We start from the raw sequence: 19070 nt of genomic DNA on the forward strand, positions 1-19070 counted from the left end.
GGTTCTCTCAGGCGCGTCGGCTGGCCCCCGCCAACTCATCGTTCACAACGCTATTGGTGCGGCTAACAACGGGCACGAAAGCACCCACAGAAAACGAAAAAAAGTAGAAAGACAGCAAACAGAAGAACACACGTGAGCTCGACCAATTTTTAGGCTTTAGCAATTTTTGGGGCCCATATTTTCAAATACTGGCCCCGCTGGTTGTTATCTGTGATTGGGTGAAGTTTGCGGTCCGGAATTCTGTGCGATGTACTCGATCCTCAGGAGAGATCGAGGTAAAGCATCATGGGAGCCAATGGGAAGCGATCACTCGGATTGCTGACGTGTTGAATAACAAAAGCCCCGCTCCCAGCCTCCCTTCTGCCCTCGTTTCGACGACCATCTCGAGCCGTTGGATTCTAATTTCTCTTCTTCCACGGCTCTTCATACCCCCACCACTCTCCGCCCTTCTTATCCCTCCCCCCTCGCCTTCCTCTTCCTCCCATGACCTGACCGCTTCTCCTCCTTTGCGCTGCCCCCAGCGAAGAAGCCCAATTTCAAGGTAAAATTTTCCCCATTTCGTTCTATTATTCTGCTTTTTGATCGATTTTTTGGGATTTTTTTGGGCGTTTTCCGCCGGATCTGACGTTTTTTTGCTGCAGATCTCGCCATGAAACGGGGAAAATCGAAGGTCGATGCCCCCAAGAAGGCCGACACCAAGTGAGGATCTGCTCTTCTTTTTGGTTTGCTTGGTTGATCGATCGGTATTTTGATAGTTAGGGCTTGGGATCTGATGGTGGTTTATTTTCCCTTTTTTTGGGGGTAATTTTTCAAGGCTGTCGGTGAAGAAGGGACCGGAGAGGGCGAGTAAGAAGCCGAGGAAGACAAAGGCGGACAAGGATCCGAACAAGCCCAAGAGGCCTCCCAGCGCCTTCTTCGTCTTCATGTGAGATCTCTGCTCGGTTGCTTGCTCCTTCTTTCGTGTCCTTAAGCTGATTCTAGATCTGTATTTTTTCTTTCCTTGATTTCTCGGCTTATGTAACTTCGCCTGTTTGGATTGACAGGGAAGAATTCAGGAAGTCATTCAAGGAAAAGAATCCAAATAACAAATCGGTCTCTGTGGTAAGATTCCTCATCCTCTCTACTGCGGATCCATCTGCTCTCAATTTTGTCTTTTTTTTTTTTGTAAAGGATAAAAATCGCAGTTTGTTTGATCGCTCAAAGTTGCATCTTTTTTTGTATAACAAAATAATTGCAGCTAGTTTGATCTAATTAGGTGGGTAAAGCCGGTGGAGACAAGTGGAAATCCTTGTCGGAAGCTGTAAGTATTTGCATCAATTTTCCTTTCCCTAATTGGTTCGATGATCCTGTTTTGAACTAAACAAAGATACATGCTTGATTCCAGGAGAAGGCTCCTTATGTGGCCAAGGCAGCCAAGTTCAAGACAGAGTACACCAAGAAAATAGCTGCATACAATAAGAATCAGGTATTACTCTCGAACTGTTTCTTTGTTTCTCCATTGCTTTAAACATTTCAGATATCAGTTGTGTAAATTCGCTTCTTTTCTGTTGTCTGATCAAATAGTCTGGGGGAGGAAGTCACGCTGCTGCGGATGAAGATGAGTCCGACAAGTCCAAGTCTGAGGTGAACGATGACGACGAGGAAGAAGAGGGAAGCGAGGAGGTTTGTAGTTATCGGAAAATTAGTTTTTAGATTTCTTAGTTGCCATGGGAGAATTTGCTAATCCTTGTTGGTACGGTTTTGAACAACAGGAAGAGGAAGACGATGAATGAGGAAAACTGGAAGCAAGTCTTGCTATGTTATCTTTGTCTTCTTTCCCCATCTTTGTTCTACCTTCTATGTGAATGACAAAGCCATGTCCTGGCTGTTCGTCACTAACGTGTACTTACTTTCGTCTAATTCAAGCTAATTTAGTGCCACTTGATCTTGTTCTTGCCCATGTTGAGGTTGTTCTCTGTGCTCCCTTATGAGATGCTTCATCTGCGATTCCCGAGTGGTGAATTCGATTGCACGAAATTGGTCGGTGATACTTTCTATTCGGTTTGTGTTTGATGAGCACTGCGTATGGGATTATTACCCAATGTGAGCTGTACAAGAATGATGCTATATGATTCCCACTGATAAGTTCGGCATAGAACAAGCAGGCCTTTTTGCTTGCTTGTTAATGTTGCGGCAAACACTTGTATTATTGCCCAAATAACGCCTCTAAGAAAAGTTTTTCCCCATAATTAGGGTTGCAAGCCTTATAAGGCCTACCATCAAAATATGCTAGTTTACATCCTTGTCTTAATTGTACTTGCCATCCTTCATTATTATTGCCTGGCTAAAACTCCAGGCTTTTCCATGGTGAGTCAATCGGGGAGGCCAAATTTTTAGCAGTTTCTATCTTTAGAAGTAATGAAGAAAGAAAGAGGATGTATTCCAAATTTCCTATAGAACCACTTCCATCAATATGAATTTATCTTCAATTACCCAAATTATTTCAACTCATTATGCTTTCATGATGATGTTGAACCTCTCTTGTCATAATTGATCAACGGATACGTTTTGCCGTATGTTTGGAATAAAATATGATTATATATTAATTTATTTTATAAATCTACTGTCAACCGCTTCCGTAGCATAGTGGTAGTGCGGTCGCGAGTTCGATCCTCGCCGGGAGCTTTAGTTGTTAGACTTTCTTGAAAATTATAAGATTTACATTAGCAAAAAAAAAAATATTAATTATCTTTTTAAACATATTATTAATTATGAATCAGTTTCTTTTATTTGAATAACATTTGTTTTATTATTGAATAATAAAAAAATAATCTCAATAGTTAAAGAATAAGTTGGTCTTAAAAGTGGTCGTATCAATGCTGATTTTGAAGGCGACGGACAAACCCTTCCAATTAGGTAAGTGAAATATAAGTGGAAAGATACGGCATCAATTTTATAAAAAAGAAATTTAGGTCAATATATGTGAATTTTATTACCATACGCATTGTCAAGGTGTATAAAACCAACTGTAATTTCAAATCCATATATATATATATATATATATATATATATATATATATATATATATATATATATATATATAGAGGAATGGAGAAGAAAAATGGAGTGACACGCGCCATTCAAAGATACATGTGAAAGGACCACCAAAGAAGTCCTTGGCAAAGCAAGTTGCCACCTTTTCCCGAGAAAAGCAAAAGCCAGGAACGGTAATTCATCGCCAAGCTCCAAGCGACTAAGATTCTTCTCCCATTGCAAGCTATCTGATTCCATTTTGATCTCATCTCATGTGCACCATTTTCTTCCTATTTGCAATTTGTAAGAGAAATATATACATACAGAAACATCAACAACGAATCGAATCTTCTTCCAACCTAAATTCTAAGAAACATTACAACAAACAGTGACTAGGGCTGTGTTCTACGCTAAGAACGTGCTTTCGGCGCCACCATAAGGCGCCTTGTGGGTGGCGCCGCAGCTCTGGCACCGAGACGGCGAAGCGGTGACCACCAGGATTCGGCGGCAGGAGGGGCAGGAGGAATGGGACCGGAGCCACGTGTCGATGCACCCGGTGTGGAACCCGTGGCCGCACTGCGGCAGGACGCGGACCACGTCGCCGTCGGCGAACTCGGCGAGGCAGATGGCGCAGTCGACCAGCTTAACGCCGCCGTTGGCAGCGTCGGGGGAGGCGGCGGTGTTGGATGAGGAGGAGTCGAAGGAGAGCGTCGGCAGGGCTTGGACGGCCTTCCTCTTCAGCCCCTTGTTGGGCGGGGCGGAGGCAGAGCGGCGGTGCCAGGCGCAGCGAGCGACGAGGGCGAGGCCGACGACGGAGATGAGGCCGCAGAGGAGGGCGGCGAGGATGACGACGATGTCGGAGTCGATGAGCAGGGAGCTCGGCGGCTCCGCGTGGTCGGAGGACTGGAGGAACCTCGCTGGAGAACGCATTGCCTCGACAGTCACAACTAAGAGAGTCGGATGGAGAGAGAGATGAAGGAAGCAAAGGGAGTAATAGTTTGGGGAGTTGGAAGTTTGGGTGTGGTAGATCTGCTTTTATAGGGGAGAGGCATTGTAGTTTTATTGTGTTGAGAGGCTAATTAGTACTTAATCATTAGGGTAAATTATCTTTAATTTTAATCATTAGCTCTGCTTTTACACCTTTTCTAAAAACTCTCAAGTTTTCAGAAAACCTTACAAATAACTTATCAAAGCCTAAATAATAAATTTTCAAATAATTAAGATAAATATAATTTTATTTATTTTTTAATCCGATTTAAGCTGAATTTATCATAATTTTAGAACAAAAATCACTTGAATATTATTATAAAAGGTTTTATGAGGTTTAATGATATAAAAAAAGGACTTTTGAATGGGTTTACCCCATTCAAAAATAGTATGATCCCATTTAAAAACAGTTAAACTCAGGTCTTTAAATTTTTTTTTTGTGATCTTAGAACCTCATAAAATCTTCTATAATAAAATTTAGGTGAGGTTTTTTTTTCCAAAGTTATGATAAATTTACCTTAAATTGGGTAAAATAAAAATGTATAATTTTACACTTTCACCTTAAATGACTAAATAAATAATATATAATGATTTAATAATAAAGTAATACATTTAAGCCTTTGTAAGTTATCTGCAAGTTTTTCTGTGAATTTGAGAATTTTTGGAAAAGGTGGGATGTGAGTTACATTGTTTTCGAATAAAGCTTTAAAAATAATATAATTTTATTAAAAATAATACAACTGAGGTTTATTATTTAAAAAATATTATTTTTTTCATGAAACACTGAAAATATGTAATGAAACACAAATTGATTAATTTTTCTTTTTTTAGCTATTAAAAGACCCAATTTCATTTAATTAAACTATTAGAATTTAAATTTTTTATTTATTGTTTTGGTCTATTTAAGCTGAAATTATAATGTTATGAATGTGTCATTAATTTTGCATTATTTTTTTATAATTTAATACTAATTTAATATATTTATTTTAATTAATATCAATATATATTATATATATATTTGAAAATTGCCCTAATCATAGAAACGATGGCAGTGATAACTCGGTAATCATAGAAATATCGGACACTAACAATGCTGTCGTCGTTTAGGCAAGCAAGAAGTGTGTTGGAGAGGCTTGGATTGAATACCTACGTGAAGTCCAAAAGGTGGCAGGTAATCTAAGATCATAAAGTGCACGGTAAGGCAAATCGCCTAACCTCACGGATTAATGCGGCGCAGAACTCTCAAACAATGGAATAGAAATCCGATGTCGACGCTGTCACGTCAATCATGTCATGCTCGATGACGTAGCGACTCTTCGTGTCGACATTTATTTGTCTTACTCATGATTTAAGTGAAAGATCTTTTCTAAAAGATATTATGAGATACTATACATGTAAATATATTGCTATTTATGTGGTATCAACGTTTTAAGTTGCTTCTCCTTGTCGTGGACATCTATTAGCTTAATCGCTTTAGCTAAGATGGTGACACTCCAGATATCAATTTGCTTCATGCCAAAATGATAGATAAAGCATCATTAATTAAGACACTGGAAATGGTATATATATGTATATTGGCTTAGGTGGCTTATCATACCTATCTATGATTTGGTGAAGTCCATTATCACCCTTGCGAGATATTTTCAATGAGCTTTTGGACGCGTTTCTTTTAAGATACATGGATTTGAATGCTGTATATTCTGGGAGTGGCGATAGGTGTGGCCGCTATGAAATGGATACTTCGGATGAGGGAATTGGATTGGCGTGATAGGTGGGTGCATAGATTCCTCCGAGTTTTCCATGTACCTAACTTGAACCAACTTCTGCGGAAATATCTTGTGAGCTGCTGACATGGAAAGTACGCCAGCCAAACACCACAAGCCCACGATATCGACGTTTGGACGGAGGAGGAGGAGTCGATTGGTCTTCACAGAAGTGGAGTAGCTCATGGGATCACCAAGGATGGCCGAGAAGCTGCCTTATCGCAAGCAACAGTTCAAACGAAGCACTGGGATTCATTGACTCTTTTAAGTCGAACGCATGCCCCAAACTTTGGATAAAAGGGGCCGGAAAAGAGATAGAGACAGAGGAGCAGCTCAAAGTCAGTGTTTGCGTTCACTTTGTGAATGAATGGGGACGAGGGAAGCGAAGGTGATAGCGGTAATGGTTTGTAGGCCCATATGGAGATAGCAGCCGCCCCCCGCCCCCCGCTTTCCGATCTTTCACATGCCTTTTTTTGCTTTTGTTTCCTTGGCCACAATCGTCTGCAGATATTTTTGATACACGACTGTGGGCTCTATCGACGAAAGGTTTTCAAACATTGTTGCATAAAGGGAATCGAATTCTTCGTTGATTTTTGAGTTGGACTTGAAAAGGTCTAAAATTCCGATTCCATTACCGACCAAATCTAATCGAACATTCAAATCATATGAAGAAGCCAAGAGATATGAGACATTCTCTTGATAGGATCTTCGTTACATCTTGCTTTTATCTGAATCGATAGTTTTTTATTTTTGTTAGATCTTTCGTTGTTATCTGAATGGGTAATTTTTTATTTTATTTATTTTTCACTTAAATATTTTCTATAATCGAGAACAGGAAAGCATTTGTTTTTACCTTTAATTTAAAAAAAAAAAATACATGATCGATTTGGAGATCGTACAAATGTATTATGCCTAATTGCATCTCAAAGATTTGAGATCGGACACTTGTATATGTAATTGTTAGTGAACCTTTACATCGTGGTTGAGGAGTTAGCACGGTTCGGTCCTGTCCCGGATGTATAAGATCGCCCCCGTAGATATTCGGGCAGTGGAAGTCGTCATCCGGTTAGATCGAGCTCGAACCTTGCTTTCGGAATGCAGGGGCTCCCCCTTGAATAGTTGCCTCCTTTCTTATCGTCTGGCTCCTGCACACAGGTTGGGGTCGGGAAAGAGATTTACTGACTCGACCCCTCCGAAGATTTAGTTAAAACTGAGTGAAAACTAGGAAAATCTCCCCTTGGCGCTGGCCCGACGATGGGTTTTTATACCCTGCGCTTGGGGACCAACTATACCTGACACATTTATGGCCGCCGACCCTTTAAGCGACAAACTCACTTCTCGTGCGGGCGGACATTGGGCGTCCTTTGTGCCTCGACGCCGAATAGCAGTGTCGCACTTGATCGGGGTCGTCCCGATCCGATGGGGCGACGTTGTACTCGGTCGACGCCATCCCGATCTTTGCGGGGTGGCATCGTACTCGGTCGGCGTCGTCCCGATCTTTGCGAGGGCAACATCGTACTTGAGGGGCGTGGTGCTGACGTGGTCCGTCATGTTGACTTTGATGCTCTTGGTTGGCACTGACGTGACTGTGAGTAGTTGTTAGAGGGTATGTTACCAAATTATGCTCTACCCGCAATGATCTAAAACGAGTCATACAAACATAATATGCCTAATTGCGTTTGAAAGAGATCGTACACTTGTACATTCGATCATCTAAAATGAGTTTCTAAGCAAACATAATACGCCTAATTGCAAAGCGACGTCATGGATTCGTAATCCTTACAAATGAGAAGTCTTCGGTGTCGTCTTCCGCCTCATGCAACCGTTGCTCGGTTGATCCTATCAGCAGGTGAGTGGGAGCTGCACTGGACGTGCTGCTGTCGGCTGGCGCTGATGGCGGCACTTCAGCATCGGCCTCCTCGGCATCTATATCTGAGAAATGCCGCCTCCGAGAGAAAGTTAGCGATATGCTCCCAGCAGAATTGAACTGATGAATTGGGTCCAGAGTTGAAGGATTTGAGCCTCCCGTCGGACTGGCAGACAGCGACCTGTATGGAGTACCTGTCGAACTGCTCGTGCTCTTTTTCTTCACGGCCTGCCGCCACTTCTTGATAGCTTTGGATGTCTGCCCGTCGAAGACCGACTTCTTCATATGCGACCCCATCTGACACGAAAATTATGAAAACAGAACATAAATCTATAATGTCATTAAGAAAATATCACTGTTGTATGAGTATGTTTTTTCTTGAGATTCATATATCATTTTACAGACGCAAGTAGGAAGCTAAACTTTATTGCCATCTCTGCTTCATTCACATATTATCTGAAACAAAGGGAAAAGAATAAGCAGAGTGCCTTACTTGAGACACAAGAGCATATAGAGGAAGTGTAATGTAACTACACAGAAATAGGACTCCGATTCTGCACAAACAACAAGAGATATATAAGTTGATATTACCTGCAAAACAACCAAACCATCACAGAATTGTCACACTGTGGATAGGCTTTAGCATTGTTGTCATTTGAATATAGAATATCATGATAATCATCAAGTTATAGCGACATGGTCATACCAGACTAGTCGCAATCTAAGAAAAGGAAGAAGAGAAATAACATACCCAAGGCATACTCTGGCAATAACGAGCTTTAAATTGTCATGGAAGCAAGAATTCAGGCCAAACTCGTACTGTCCAAGGACACATTGCTAGTCATGTTTGAAGAAATATGCTATATAATAATAAAGACAAAGAACTACAAAGGAGAGAAAAGGCTTACCCATATCCAGAGAAAATACATTATTTGGAAAGCATTCTGTGAAGATAGTAAGCAACACTTCAGACTCTAGTCTAGTAAAAAGGTGACAGAAATAAAATGCATAAAGCTAATAGTACAAGAAGGCCAGCTAGCATGAGAAGCTTTTAACTAGAATTAGTTTCATGAGGATTCGCAAAACAAGAAGAGTAAAATTCAAACTTAACAAGAATGTAGGGTATTAACATGCATACCATCTTACAAGAACAAGAGGTAAACAACAAAACATGCATGTCTCAGATATGCAGAATGGCCTAGCGTCTTACAGAATCAGATGCACATCAATCTCATATGATCAAGTTCATCACACTGTTCTTTAGTCAGAGTTCAATCTAAGTATGAGTCTATGCAGATTCAAGAAAAGGATTGCTAAATTCTGTATGGACACCTCCAATACTGAAATCCTACATAATTATGTGAAACTTGCACATATTATCGGTAGCATCCTATAGAGGCATAAAATTGGAATTTTCCAACAGTGAAGTAAATATTACCATTTTAATCTTCCTCATCAACCTCGTAGATTGACACCATACCTTGTAGATCAACCTTTTCGTCAACTTTTACTTTCTTGTTGTACATGACCACAACCCAGTCTATAATTCTAAACTCTGATGTTTCAATTAGGCTTTGCTGACAGGTTACAGCACTTGAATATCGAAATAAGCAATCCACCTTATGAGTTGGACCATACATGAGCACAGTTCAGTTCATGATGCTTATTAATATAATTGGTCTACCTTAAGACCAAAATCTCTGAAATTAATCAAAATGGTCTTTTCAAGTTCTATTAATTTGTGACCAATTTCTGACAACCTCAATGTTACTGTAGCAGACGAGAAAAATTAAACCCTGGTTTGCAAACCAATTTGGTTCCATACCAGACAGGCACCGAATGAGATGCCTGATATTACATGGTTTGGTAATTTATAATTAATAAAATGGTCAAATTAGACAATGACCATTGATGAAGATAGTAATTATGATAAGACTCGGTTGACGTCAGCCAACGCCTCACGCCTCGATCGGTGCGACTGCACTCGGTCAACCGAACCGGAACACCGGCCGAGGCGCATTAACGCCTACTCAGGCTCGGTTCTTCACGCCACGCCAACACCCATGTCAGACGCTACCAGCCTGCCTCCTGCAGGCGGGCACATCAAACAACAGTAAGCTTCCCTATAAATACCCTCTCGTTCATCAGAGAGGGAAAAAAAAAGAGGGACACACAACATACTTCTTCATCTGAAACCCTCCACATCTTCTAACTCGATCGTCGGAGGGGTCGGGCCGAGCACCCCGACCCGACCTTTGTGCAGGTGCGAAGCCCAAGGTCCCCGCCGGACGCGCGGACGAGGAGTGCCAGCCCGAAGGAAACGACGACCCCGTCCCGATCGGACCATCGCACCCGACCACCTCGGCGGGCTCCAGGAACACCCCCGGGAGATCCCCGTCGTCCGGACCCGAACCGAGCTGCGTCAGCCCCGAGGCCACGGCTCCAGGTTGTTTACACCAACAACCACCATGCTGTAAAGTTATAATAATTGCATCTCACCATGAACTTCCTTTGTTCTTTGCCAACCGCTTGGATATTAGAAGACCTCATGGCTTTTGAGTGCTAATTAGACTGTCGCTCATGGCTTTTGAGCTACATTGTGAACATATGTGGCATATGCACAAAATATTAGACTACATCCTTGACAGTTATTCAGATTATCACAAGTGCACTCTCATTTATATTTTCTAAGGTAATCCAATTAGAACAGTAACTTTCTTTTAAGGAATAGTTAACAAAGAGGAGAAAAGGAATTTTACCTGAAATAATGTAAAATGAATGAGAAGCAAGACAAACTGAGGACGGCCAAACCAAAAGTGATCATCACGTAGCTGCACCAAAGGAATTCCTTGGATCACGGAATGCTTCTCTTTGATCTCAATAGCCATCTGTGTGATGATTGCTTGCAACTTCGTTCCAACTGCCAAGATCACCTGCAAAAATAATCATCCGATATTTGTATTAACAGAACAAGATGTACATACACTGGTCAGAGGATGTATAAAATGCTTACAATAAGGGGAATGATGGATATCCAGAATAATGTCTGCCACCCTGAAAATAAAGTTGATTATTAAGCCAAATCAAATATTATACATAGACATCTGAAAACAATAAACTACCAGTATTCTATGTAAAATTATGAGAGTCACCCACCCTTAACATTGAGCAGCAAGAAGAGAACTGCAGAAGCCCATAAAACAGGACTGTCCAGCCATATAAAAGAGCATGTTAAAATTGGCAGGGAAGAACCACCCAGGATTATTAGTGGAATACTGCATGTACAGTTTTAATACAGAACAAGGCATGATGGTAAAAGCTATAAGTTTGAACAAATCTTATGGCTGCTTTCTTTATCTTGTGAAGTACCATTCCCATAATTTCAGGTTTTAATGCAATTTTAAATTCACATGTCTAATTTAATTGTTAGATAGTTTCTTTCAGCACTCGTAGCAGAAAAATAGAAAACAATTAATATAAGAATGCAAGCATAACTACTCTCCATATTCCGAGCACTAAATTAGGGTGTATTAGTTAAAATGAAACTGATAATAATCACACAGCTTCATGAGAACTACAAATATATTTTCCTGTACCTGATTCCTACAACAACCTTGAAATCATCCTCCAATGACCTTTTAATATATTTTTGGAAGTTAAACTTACTACCAGGAGATAGATGAACCTGTAAAAATGTTAGTTACCAACAAAGTAAGCACTAAATAATATTTTTGTTCTGAAACAAACATAATAAGAACTAATATAAAGGTATTCTGCATATTTCTACTAGAAAAAACTCACAGTAATGAAGCCATGTCGCATGGCCCAGTAATCAGTTCTCCTAACAGATTGAAAAAATTGACTGAAAAAACTAACCTGCATAAATTGGGCATCAAGTGACAAACATAACCAGATGTAAAATTGTGAACAGTATAAATGTAGAGGATGTGGTTTTCAATCAAAAGAAAGTCAAAAGAAATCTTCTGCGTTAATTCATTGCATATTAGTAAGCCAGGTCCATAGAAAAGCACAAATAGTTATTATGAACAAGAAGAATTTCAATACTATGTAAAGCAAGACATTCTTACGATGTAAAGGGAAATTGGTATTCTGTTCCAAAAACTTGTATGTCGTCTCACAAAAGATGTCTCACGTGAAAATCTGAATCTTGAAGGATCTGCATCAGTTGAATGCAGTAAAAATAACCTGATTAAATTCTCATTAACTGTTAGAGAAAAAGAAGCATCAACAGAGATAGAATATCAAAATCTTAATTCCTCCTACCCACGTAACATGAGTTGTGGGATAGCAATAGCAAGCATGCCTCTGCTCGAATGTTTCAAGCAAAGTGCAACAGAAGTGACCTTTGAAAAACATGGTAGTGTTCATTCACAGAGCAAAGAGTGAATACTTTCCCGCGTGAGTTGAGTACGAGCTAATGTAGCTTGCTCCTTTAAAATGGAAAGAAAGGGCTTGTGCATTCAAGTGGAGCAATAAAAGAATATCTTGAATGCTGTAAATGGAAAACACAGATTCATCCAGGGAAATGATGGCTGATTTACTTTGCTAGGAAAATGTAGAAGCAATATCATAAATGTCCTAACAAAGTACATCAACACTGTGAGTGATACTTTGTACCAGTCAAGTGGCTTATGCAATTACCAAAGGAGGACTACTAGAAGATAAGGACTTTTGTCTTATTTCGGCTGATAGTATGTGGAAAGGAATTCATGGCTGATGGGATAAGAAGGATAAAACCTAAGATAGATATAGATGGGTTTAGAAAAGGGAACCACTTTAAAATTCACCATTCATCAAGGTCATCATCAACAAAGGTAAAGTTCAACCCCTCTCATGGAGGATCTCTCAGTTGTCACTTATCACTGTGTATGGTACATTCACACTAAAAAAGTGGTTACCTCCTACAGATCAAAAGACAAAAAATTATGCTTTACTGGGAGATCCATACAGATCAATCAAATCAACCTTATTTCAATTTCAATTCATTTCAGATCAAAAGACACAGGCTGTTGGTCAGACAGGGTTGCTCATTTGGCTAGCATTAACAGAAAATTTCAGATTAGGCAGTTCTAGCTGAGCTAGTAAGAATTTTTCAGAGTGATGAAAATACTATATCATAAGAAGTCTGGGAACAGATTAAGAAGACAACAAGAAAATAATTTCTCGTTTGTTGTCACACTAGTGAGTAGGTACTGCATTTGTCCTTAGAGACATAGAGAGGCTTCAGAAGACTTCAGGTGATTAGATGGCAACACAATTTCCATCTCAAAAATGTCAAATAGCACGGACTATGAATGTAATTACCATAGGAAAATTCATAATGTAGAGATGAGGTTTCCTTTTCCCATTCCTTCCACCTTCGGATCTGCATGAAAGAGATTCATAGTATTTTTCTTCAAGATTTGGGCACCTATTGAAATTTATCCAAGATAAAAAGAGTATGATGTTTCCTTATGCTTACCTTTGCCCTTCCCAGAGCCATTATTAGAGCACTATATGTTACATGGAAGACTGCCAAGAAAAAAATGAACACGTGCAACTGATGCAGACCATTTAGCGAGATAAGTGATACCTTGCCCTGATAAGAAATTATATGTAGCGGCAAGAGTGTTATGCTAAATAACCATGTTGGACAGACAGCAAAAGCAAGACTCAACTCACAGAAGAATTATAAACATAACAAGTTCAACAAGAGAGAAACTATTTGTGCACTGTTTGAGATAAGTCAAGTAATATCCTTAATCTCCAAATATCACAATATGCACAAGTCGAGTTTAGAGAAGTAAAAGTTACAGACTTACTTCAGAGCATCCAGATACTGGTGAATCCTCCTTTAAAGTCCTATGTTTCGAACTCATTTCTCTGTATGCACCCAATAAAAGCCTTCGGTGATGATCTTCATCCTCTTCTGTTTCCACTTCCTCCTGCTTGAGCCGGCATGGCAACATGGTATCTGCAGCTTTCTCAGGTATGCAGATCTTGATAATGTAGTTCTGTCCAAATGTCAGCAGTAAGGAAATGAAACCAAGAATCATCAACTCTGCACAAATCACCAAAATCATAGAGATGGATAACTTAAACCACAAATATAGAGAGGGAAGTATATAAATGGGAATCAGAGAAAAGAAGGATCAAGTACAAGAGTGATGCTTCTCAAAAACAAATCAATTGGGCATTTAAGTTTCATATAGTCGAAAAAAGATTATTCCTACCAGCTTTCACCTTCTCTAGAGCTTCAAACAGAGCCTTCTTGCGCCTCGCAGTGAACCACTGTCAATCAAGACCATGTCAAAAACAAATTATTTCCCAAACTTCACGGCCTCAGAAGCAGACAACATCATCCTTACTCTCCAGGATCAACGTAAAAAAGGCGGACCTACCGAACACAGGTCAGGCACAAACTGTTGAGAACTACTAACAAGAATTCTCGACGCAGTGAGCAAGCCAAGGTGCTAAAAGAACAGAACAAGGAACAAAAATGGAGGAAGCTGAAATTAAAGATGCAGCATGATTACTCTAGTCCCAAAACAACTACTCGGGAAATGCGTATTCATCCACGCGCTTTGTGAACAAAACCCGAGAAAAGAGAAATAACATCACACTTCGCGTTAAATGGAAATCAAGTTTACGTTATGAAAAGAAACAAAGATTTGATGAAACCAAACAAGAGTGAGAAGAAAAACCAACAAGAGAACATCAAAAAGGAAGAAAAAAGGAAATTTATCTCTTCAAGAACATCAAAAGGGAGAAAAATCGAACCTTTTCTTATGAAGAAATATACAAATCAAAACATATTTCCTTCACTAACGTATCTAAAAGGCAAAAAAGTAAGGGAAAAAAAAAATCAAAGAAAGCAAGAGGCGTTTTACAGAGAAGAGGGTGAACAGCCACGCTAATGAGTCACCTCGCCTAGGCGATGCAGGCCCTTCTCCAGCACAATGGAGATGACAATGATAACAGCACAGACCGAAGCCACCGCCCACGTCGGCGTCTGGTCGAGCGCTCTCGAATTCCCACCACTACTTGCCGCCATCATCGCCACTAGTTTACCGACAAGAGGTGAATCCAGACCTAATCTTTACCGGAACAGGGAACGGAGCAGAGTCGGGAAGTGGAGGAAGGACCAAATGCGGCAGCGGGGGGTCACGATGAAGACCATTTCGGACCGGAGGGGTTTTTTGTAAGGAAACGTTCTTAATGGCTTAAAATTAATACACCCCAGTGATGCCATTTCCTACCCGTCCCTAACCTCGCCGCTTCCTATCTGGTTTTTAATTGGGTAAAACCGTGGGACCCGATATAGCCCGACGTGTGACGGGGCGCCAGTGGTATCTGATGACAACGAAACGACGAGACGTCGGTGACATGTCATCGATAGCTTTGACGAGTTCGAGAATGATACGCGAGTTGCTTTATCGGAGCGCGTGACGAGTACGTAATGGACCCCAGTCTTTTTTGGGACCGACCTCCCAAAGACTGTCTCATGTCCATGAGACCTCCATGGACCCACCGCCTGCGGGGCTGGTCTGTCAGAACCCACGTGAGAGACTCGGTGGTATGAATAACCGGGTCGGATTCGATTACTCTTTGATCCGATTTGCAATGATTTCAAATAAAAGAAACATTGGAGATAGATTTGGATGTGGATTAAAATTCAGTTACTTAAATAAGTAATTGGATTCAGATTCGGATTATCCTATTTGTTGATATTTTTATTATTATATAACTTTGGATCAAACCTTTTTTTTATCTTCATATATAACTGATTTATTCAAATGTGATTTAAAAATAAATATTCAAGCCGAGTTTAGATAAAGATAAAATTAGTGGGTTATTGAACTCATTAATTTGTTTTACCATGGTGTGTGAGCCAAGAAGCTTCATATTTGCCGGTGAATAAAACATAATAGAAATTTTATTTAAGTTGGCTTGCTATCTTTTTTTTTTTAATGAAATAAGTTATCAGCGAAAGGTCACACTCCATATTATTTAGTCCTGCATCTAATGTAGAAGATTAATTATGTTGGTTTTTGTGATTAGAATATATCCATTACCATTAACTTTGGATTAGATTGAACTAGGTAAATTTTCTAAAAATATCATTTTATCCCTTCTTTTGTTAGATTTATCATCGCTCACAGTCCACGTTGCCTCCATTGATCTCAACGGTCCAATTGCTACATGTCTAATGTGCGACACTTACACAAGATAATAAGAATAAAGATGTATATCCCTCTCATCTTTCCTTGTTACTGACAACGAGTGCATGTAGCCCACCTCATCTCTTTTCTCGCTTATGATTGACAATGTAAGGGGGCTTGCGAGTGACAATAAAGCCCTTCTCCCTCCCTGTGGTCAACAACTAGTCAATAGCATATCCAATTCCTTCCAAGATGATGAAAGATAATCTCACCCCCTACTTTTTCTTTTAGCAAATGATGAGAATGCCCCCTCCTTCCTCTCCCATGATTGATAGCGTACCCCCTTCCTCTTTTACAATTGATGACAAGGGGTTGCAAGCGAGGGAAGAGGGCGAGTTTACAAGCGATGGTAGCTAGGACTATAAGTGACGAACCCTCACACAAAGGATGAGAGTGACTATTCAAAGTGAAGGGGGCATCCAACGGGCGGAGATATGGCTAAGCGATGGGTGGAGGAAAATCATCGATAGGGGTAAAAGGATCATTTGAAAAATATTAATTTGAAATTTCTTTACGGTATAAGTGTTTTACGAGAAATTTAAAAAAACTAAAAGATTTTTTAGAGAATTTGCCATTCTTCTTTCTTCCTTTTTCAAACATATTATATTGAACAAACCAAAAATTTAAACCAATCTAAAATAAATAATAAAACAGCTCATAAATTAAATAATATTAATATATGTATATTATTAATAAAAATAAAATAAAATTTTAATCTATATTAATATATATATATATATATATATATATATATATATATATATTGTACTAATATATATTTTATAAAAAATAATAAAACAATGATAACTTAATGACATAATTATAACCTTATAATTTTAACTTAAATTTATAAAAAAAATAAAATTAAAAAATTTAAGAGTTGAATTAATCGTAAAAAAAGTCTTTAATTTCTTAAAAATAAAAATGATTAATCAATTAGGGCTTCACAAGATATTTTCATTTTTCGTAAGAGTTTTCATTTTTTTTTATAATAATAACCGTGAGTTATAATATTTTTGTATAGGACCAAAATTAACTTATATCTTATCTTTTTCAAAAATTATTAATTTTTTATAAAAATTAAAAATAACTTACAAATTCTTAAATGTTCTTTATTTTATTTTAAAGCTGTTAAAATACGTATATTTAATTTATTTCAAACCTTTAAAATTATAAAATAATTAACTTTTCATTTTATCCAATTTAAGGTGAATTTACCACAACTTGATTATTATTATAAAAGGTTTTATGAGGTTTTAATGGCACAAAAAAAGTTTTTAAAAACTTAAGTTACACTATTTTTTGGTTCTATACAAAAACAGTGTAACTCATATCTCATATTTTTCAAAAATTCTCAATTTTTCTTAAAATCTTGTAAATAACTTACGAATGCCTAAATGACTATTTTTTTATTTTTAATCCATTAAATCAGGTATTTATTTTTTAATCATTTCGGCCATTTAAAATTTTGAAGTTTATGTATTTCTTATTTTACTCTATTTAAGGTGAATTTGTTATAACTTTGGGACAAAAACTACTTGATTAATATTATAGAAGGTTTTATGAGATTTTAATGATACAGAAAGTTTTTGAAGACTTAATTTATATTGTTTTTGAATGGGGCATATTGGTTTTGGTTCTTATACAAAAAACAGTATAACTCAATCTAACATATTCCAAAAATTCTTAAATTTTCAGAAAATCTTAGAAACAACTTTTTATTTTTAATCCATTAAAATATATATTCTAAAATTATTTAAGCCTCTTAAAAATGTGAAATTATTACTTACTATTTTTTTAAATGAAATAAGTTATCAAGATGTTACGTCACACTCCATACTTAGTCTTGCGTGGAAGATCAATCATGTTAGTTGTGATTAGAGCATATCTATTATCATCAACTAATGGTAGTTTAAATTTATCGAATTAATGCGTTAATTATCACATTGGTTGAAGATCCATTCACAATCTTCCTACATCGGTTTTTCCTTTCCAGGAATTCTAATAATTTTGTAGGGAGTTAATAGCTAATACCATTATACCAATTATTCCGTGAAAACGCAAAGGTGTCTCATAAATACTTGCCATTAGACTCGCAATTCGATTCAAAGTCTACCACTCGGAGATAGGTCAAACACCTTCTTGTTTTAGCTGACATTGAGACTTAGGTTTCAAGGATCCATCTCAAACACTATCTTGTTCGATGAAGCCCTACAATCAGGCATGCCCTGATTGGATGGGTCAGATGCGTGCATGGCGGCCATATCCAGAGTTCGTCATCCGTGAAGAATACGCTTCTGAGGTGTATTGGATTCTAAATCCCGTCAATCTTTCCCAGAATATATACGAGGTTGCGCTGAAATCTCTCTCGTAAACAAACCGTGTTTCTCTCTCTGGTTTTCGTCCTCCTCCCATGCACCGTACCCATATCTTTCTCTCTCTCTATCCACCATCGTTTTTCTTCTCTTTCGTCTCCTTCGCTTCTGCCCCCGGTTTCTTCCAGGTCCGCCCTCTCTCTCTCTCTCTTCTCATATCTGTAATGTCGTCTTTCTGTGTTATAGATAATAGGGTAGTCTCTTTTATTCAAGTCTTCTTGGTTGCTAGAACATTTTCCCTTTGTTTGATCGTCGTAGCGTTTTAGATTCTGAATCGTTCTTGCATGGGCACCATGCATATGATTTGGTTTTCTCGTCTGCAAACTACTTTTATGATCGTTTGTTTGCTGTTGTATTTTGTTTCTTGTGATATGTCATGCATAGGCCTCAATGACATCTACAACAAGAACGATGTTTCTTCATTTTTTCCTTGGTTTAGGTAGCTTTCCCATTTGAAGTGTCAAAGCCTTTTGATTCCTCAAGTCTCTGTTTCTTTCCTTTTTTCCTTGCTTTTCTGTTCTGGAGGATGTATATTGTCTCTTCGTAATTAATTGAGTGGCCATCTATATAACTTGTCTGGTTAAAAGAAATCCAACATCAATCTCTGTCGAAAGTAGAATATGAGGAGATACCAAATTAAGAATCATGCGACTCCGACAGACCATGCACAAAACGACACGGCTAATTATCCGTACATCAACAGGAGGCAGAGGTGATTTCTAAAAGAAGGGATCTTAGCAGATTTCTGTACGGTTGAGGAGTACTGAGAGAGTGGTGGAGCTGCAACTAAGCACATCATATACATCACCCTCGCATCCGATTGCAGTGACAGTGGTGGAAGAAG

The 19070-nt window shown here is 38.6% G+C and overlaps 3 protein-coding genes across 3 annotated transcripts; 1 reads left to right on the forward strand and 2 right to left on the reverse strand.

Moving 5' to 3' along the window:
* The first annotated feature begins 381 nt into the window (after nucleotides 1-381).
* On the forward strand, nucleotides 382-1919 carry LOC135605368 (HMG1/2-like protein). Its single transcript, XM_065095373.1, has 8 exons — nucleotides 382-541; nucleotides 642-699; nucleotides 815-925; nucleotides 1044-1101; nucleotides 1256-1300; nucleotides 1385-1465; nucleotides 1564-1662; nucleotides 1752-1919. The coding sequence occupies exons 2-8, from the start codon at nucleotides 650-652 to the stop codon at nucleotides 1770-1772; spliced, it is 465 nt and encodes a 154-aa protein (XP_064951445.1). The 5' UTR covers nucleotides 382-541; nucleotides 642-649; the 3' UTR covers nucleotides 1773-1919.
* A 1363-nt stretch (nucleotides 1920-3282) lies between these two features.
* On the reverse strand, nucleotides 3283-4025 carry LOC135604937 (probable E3 ubiquitin-protein ligase ATL45). The gene has a single exon (XM_065094588.1). The coding sequence runs from the start codon at nucleotides 3940-3942 to the stop codon at nucleotides 3418-3420; it is 525 nt and encodes a 174-aa protein (XP_064950660.1). The 5' UTR covers nucleotides 3943-4025; the 3' UTR covers nucleotides 3283-3417.
* Nucleotides 4026-7373: 3348 nt separating this feature from the next.
* LOC135604938 (MLO-like protein 9) lies at nucleotides 7374-14799 on the reverse strand. Its single transcript, XM_065094589.1, has 15 exons — nucleotides 14555-14799; nucleotides 13863-13920; nucleotides 13452-13690; nucleotides 13112-13228; nucleotides 12955-13015; nucleotides 11718-11806; nucleotides 11431-11505; nucleotides 11226-11314; nucleotides 10786-10835; nucleotides 10643-10683; nucleotides 10389-10562; nucleotides 8538-8573; nucleotides 8381-8448; nucleotides 8123-8183; nucleotides 7374-7926 (listed from the first exon to the last, which is right to left on the reverse strand). The coding sequence occupies exons 1-15, from the start codon at nucleotides 14684-14686 to the stop codon at nucleotides 7525-7527; spliced, it is 1692 nt and encodes a 563-aa protein (XP_064950661.1). The 5' UTR covers nucleotides 14687-14799; the 3' UTR covers nucleotides 7374-7524.
* Nucleotides 14800-19070: the final 4271 nt, after the last annotated feature.

The sequence above is a fragment of the Musa acuminata genome, chromosome BXJ2-2 (genome assembly GCF_036884655.1).
Source record: "Musa acuminata AAA Group cultivar baxijiao chromosome BXJ2-2, Cavendish_Baxijiao_AAA, whole genome shotgun sequence".
Taxonomy (NCBI): domain Eukaryota; kingdom Viridiplantae; phylum Streptophyta; class Magnoliopsida; order Zingiberales; family Musaceae; genus Musa; species Musa acuminata.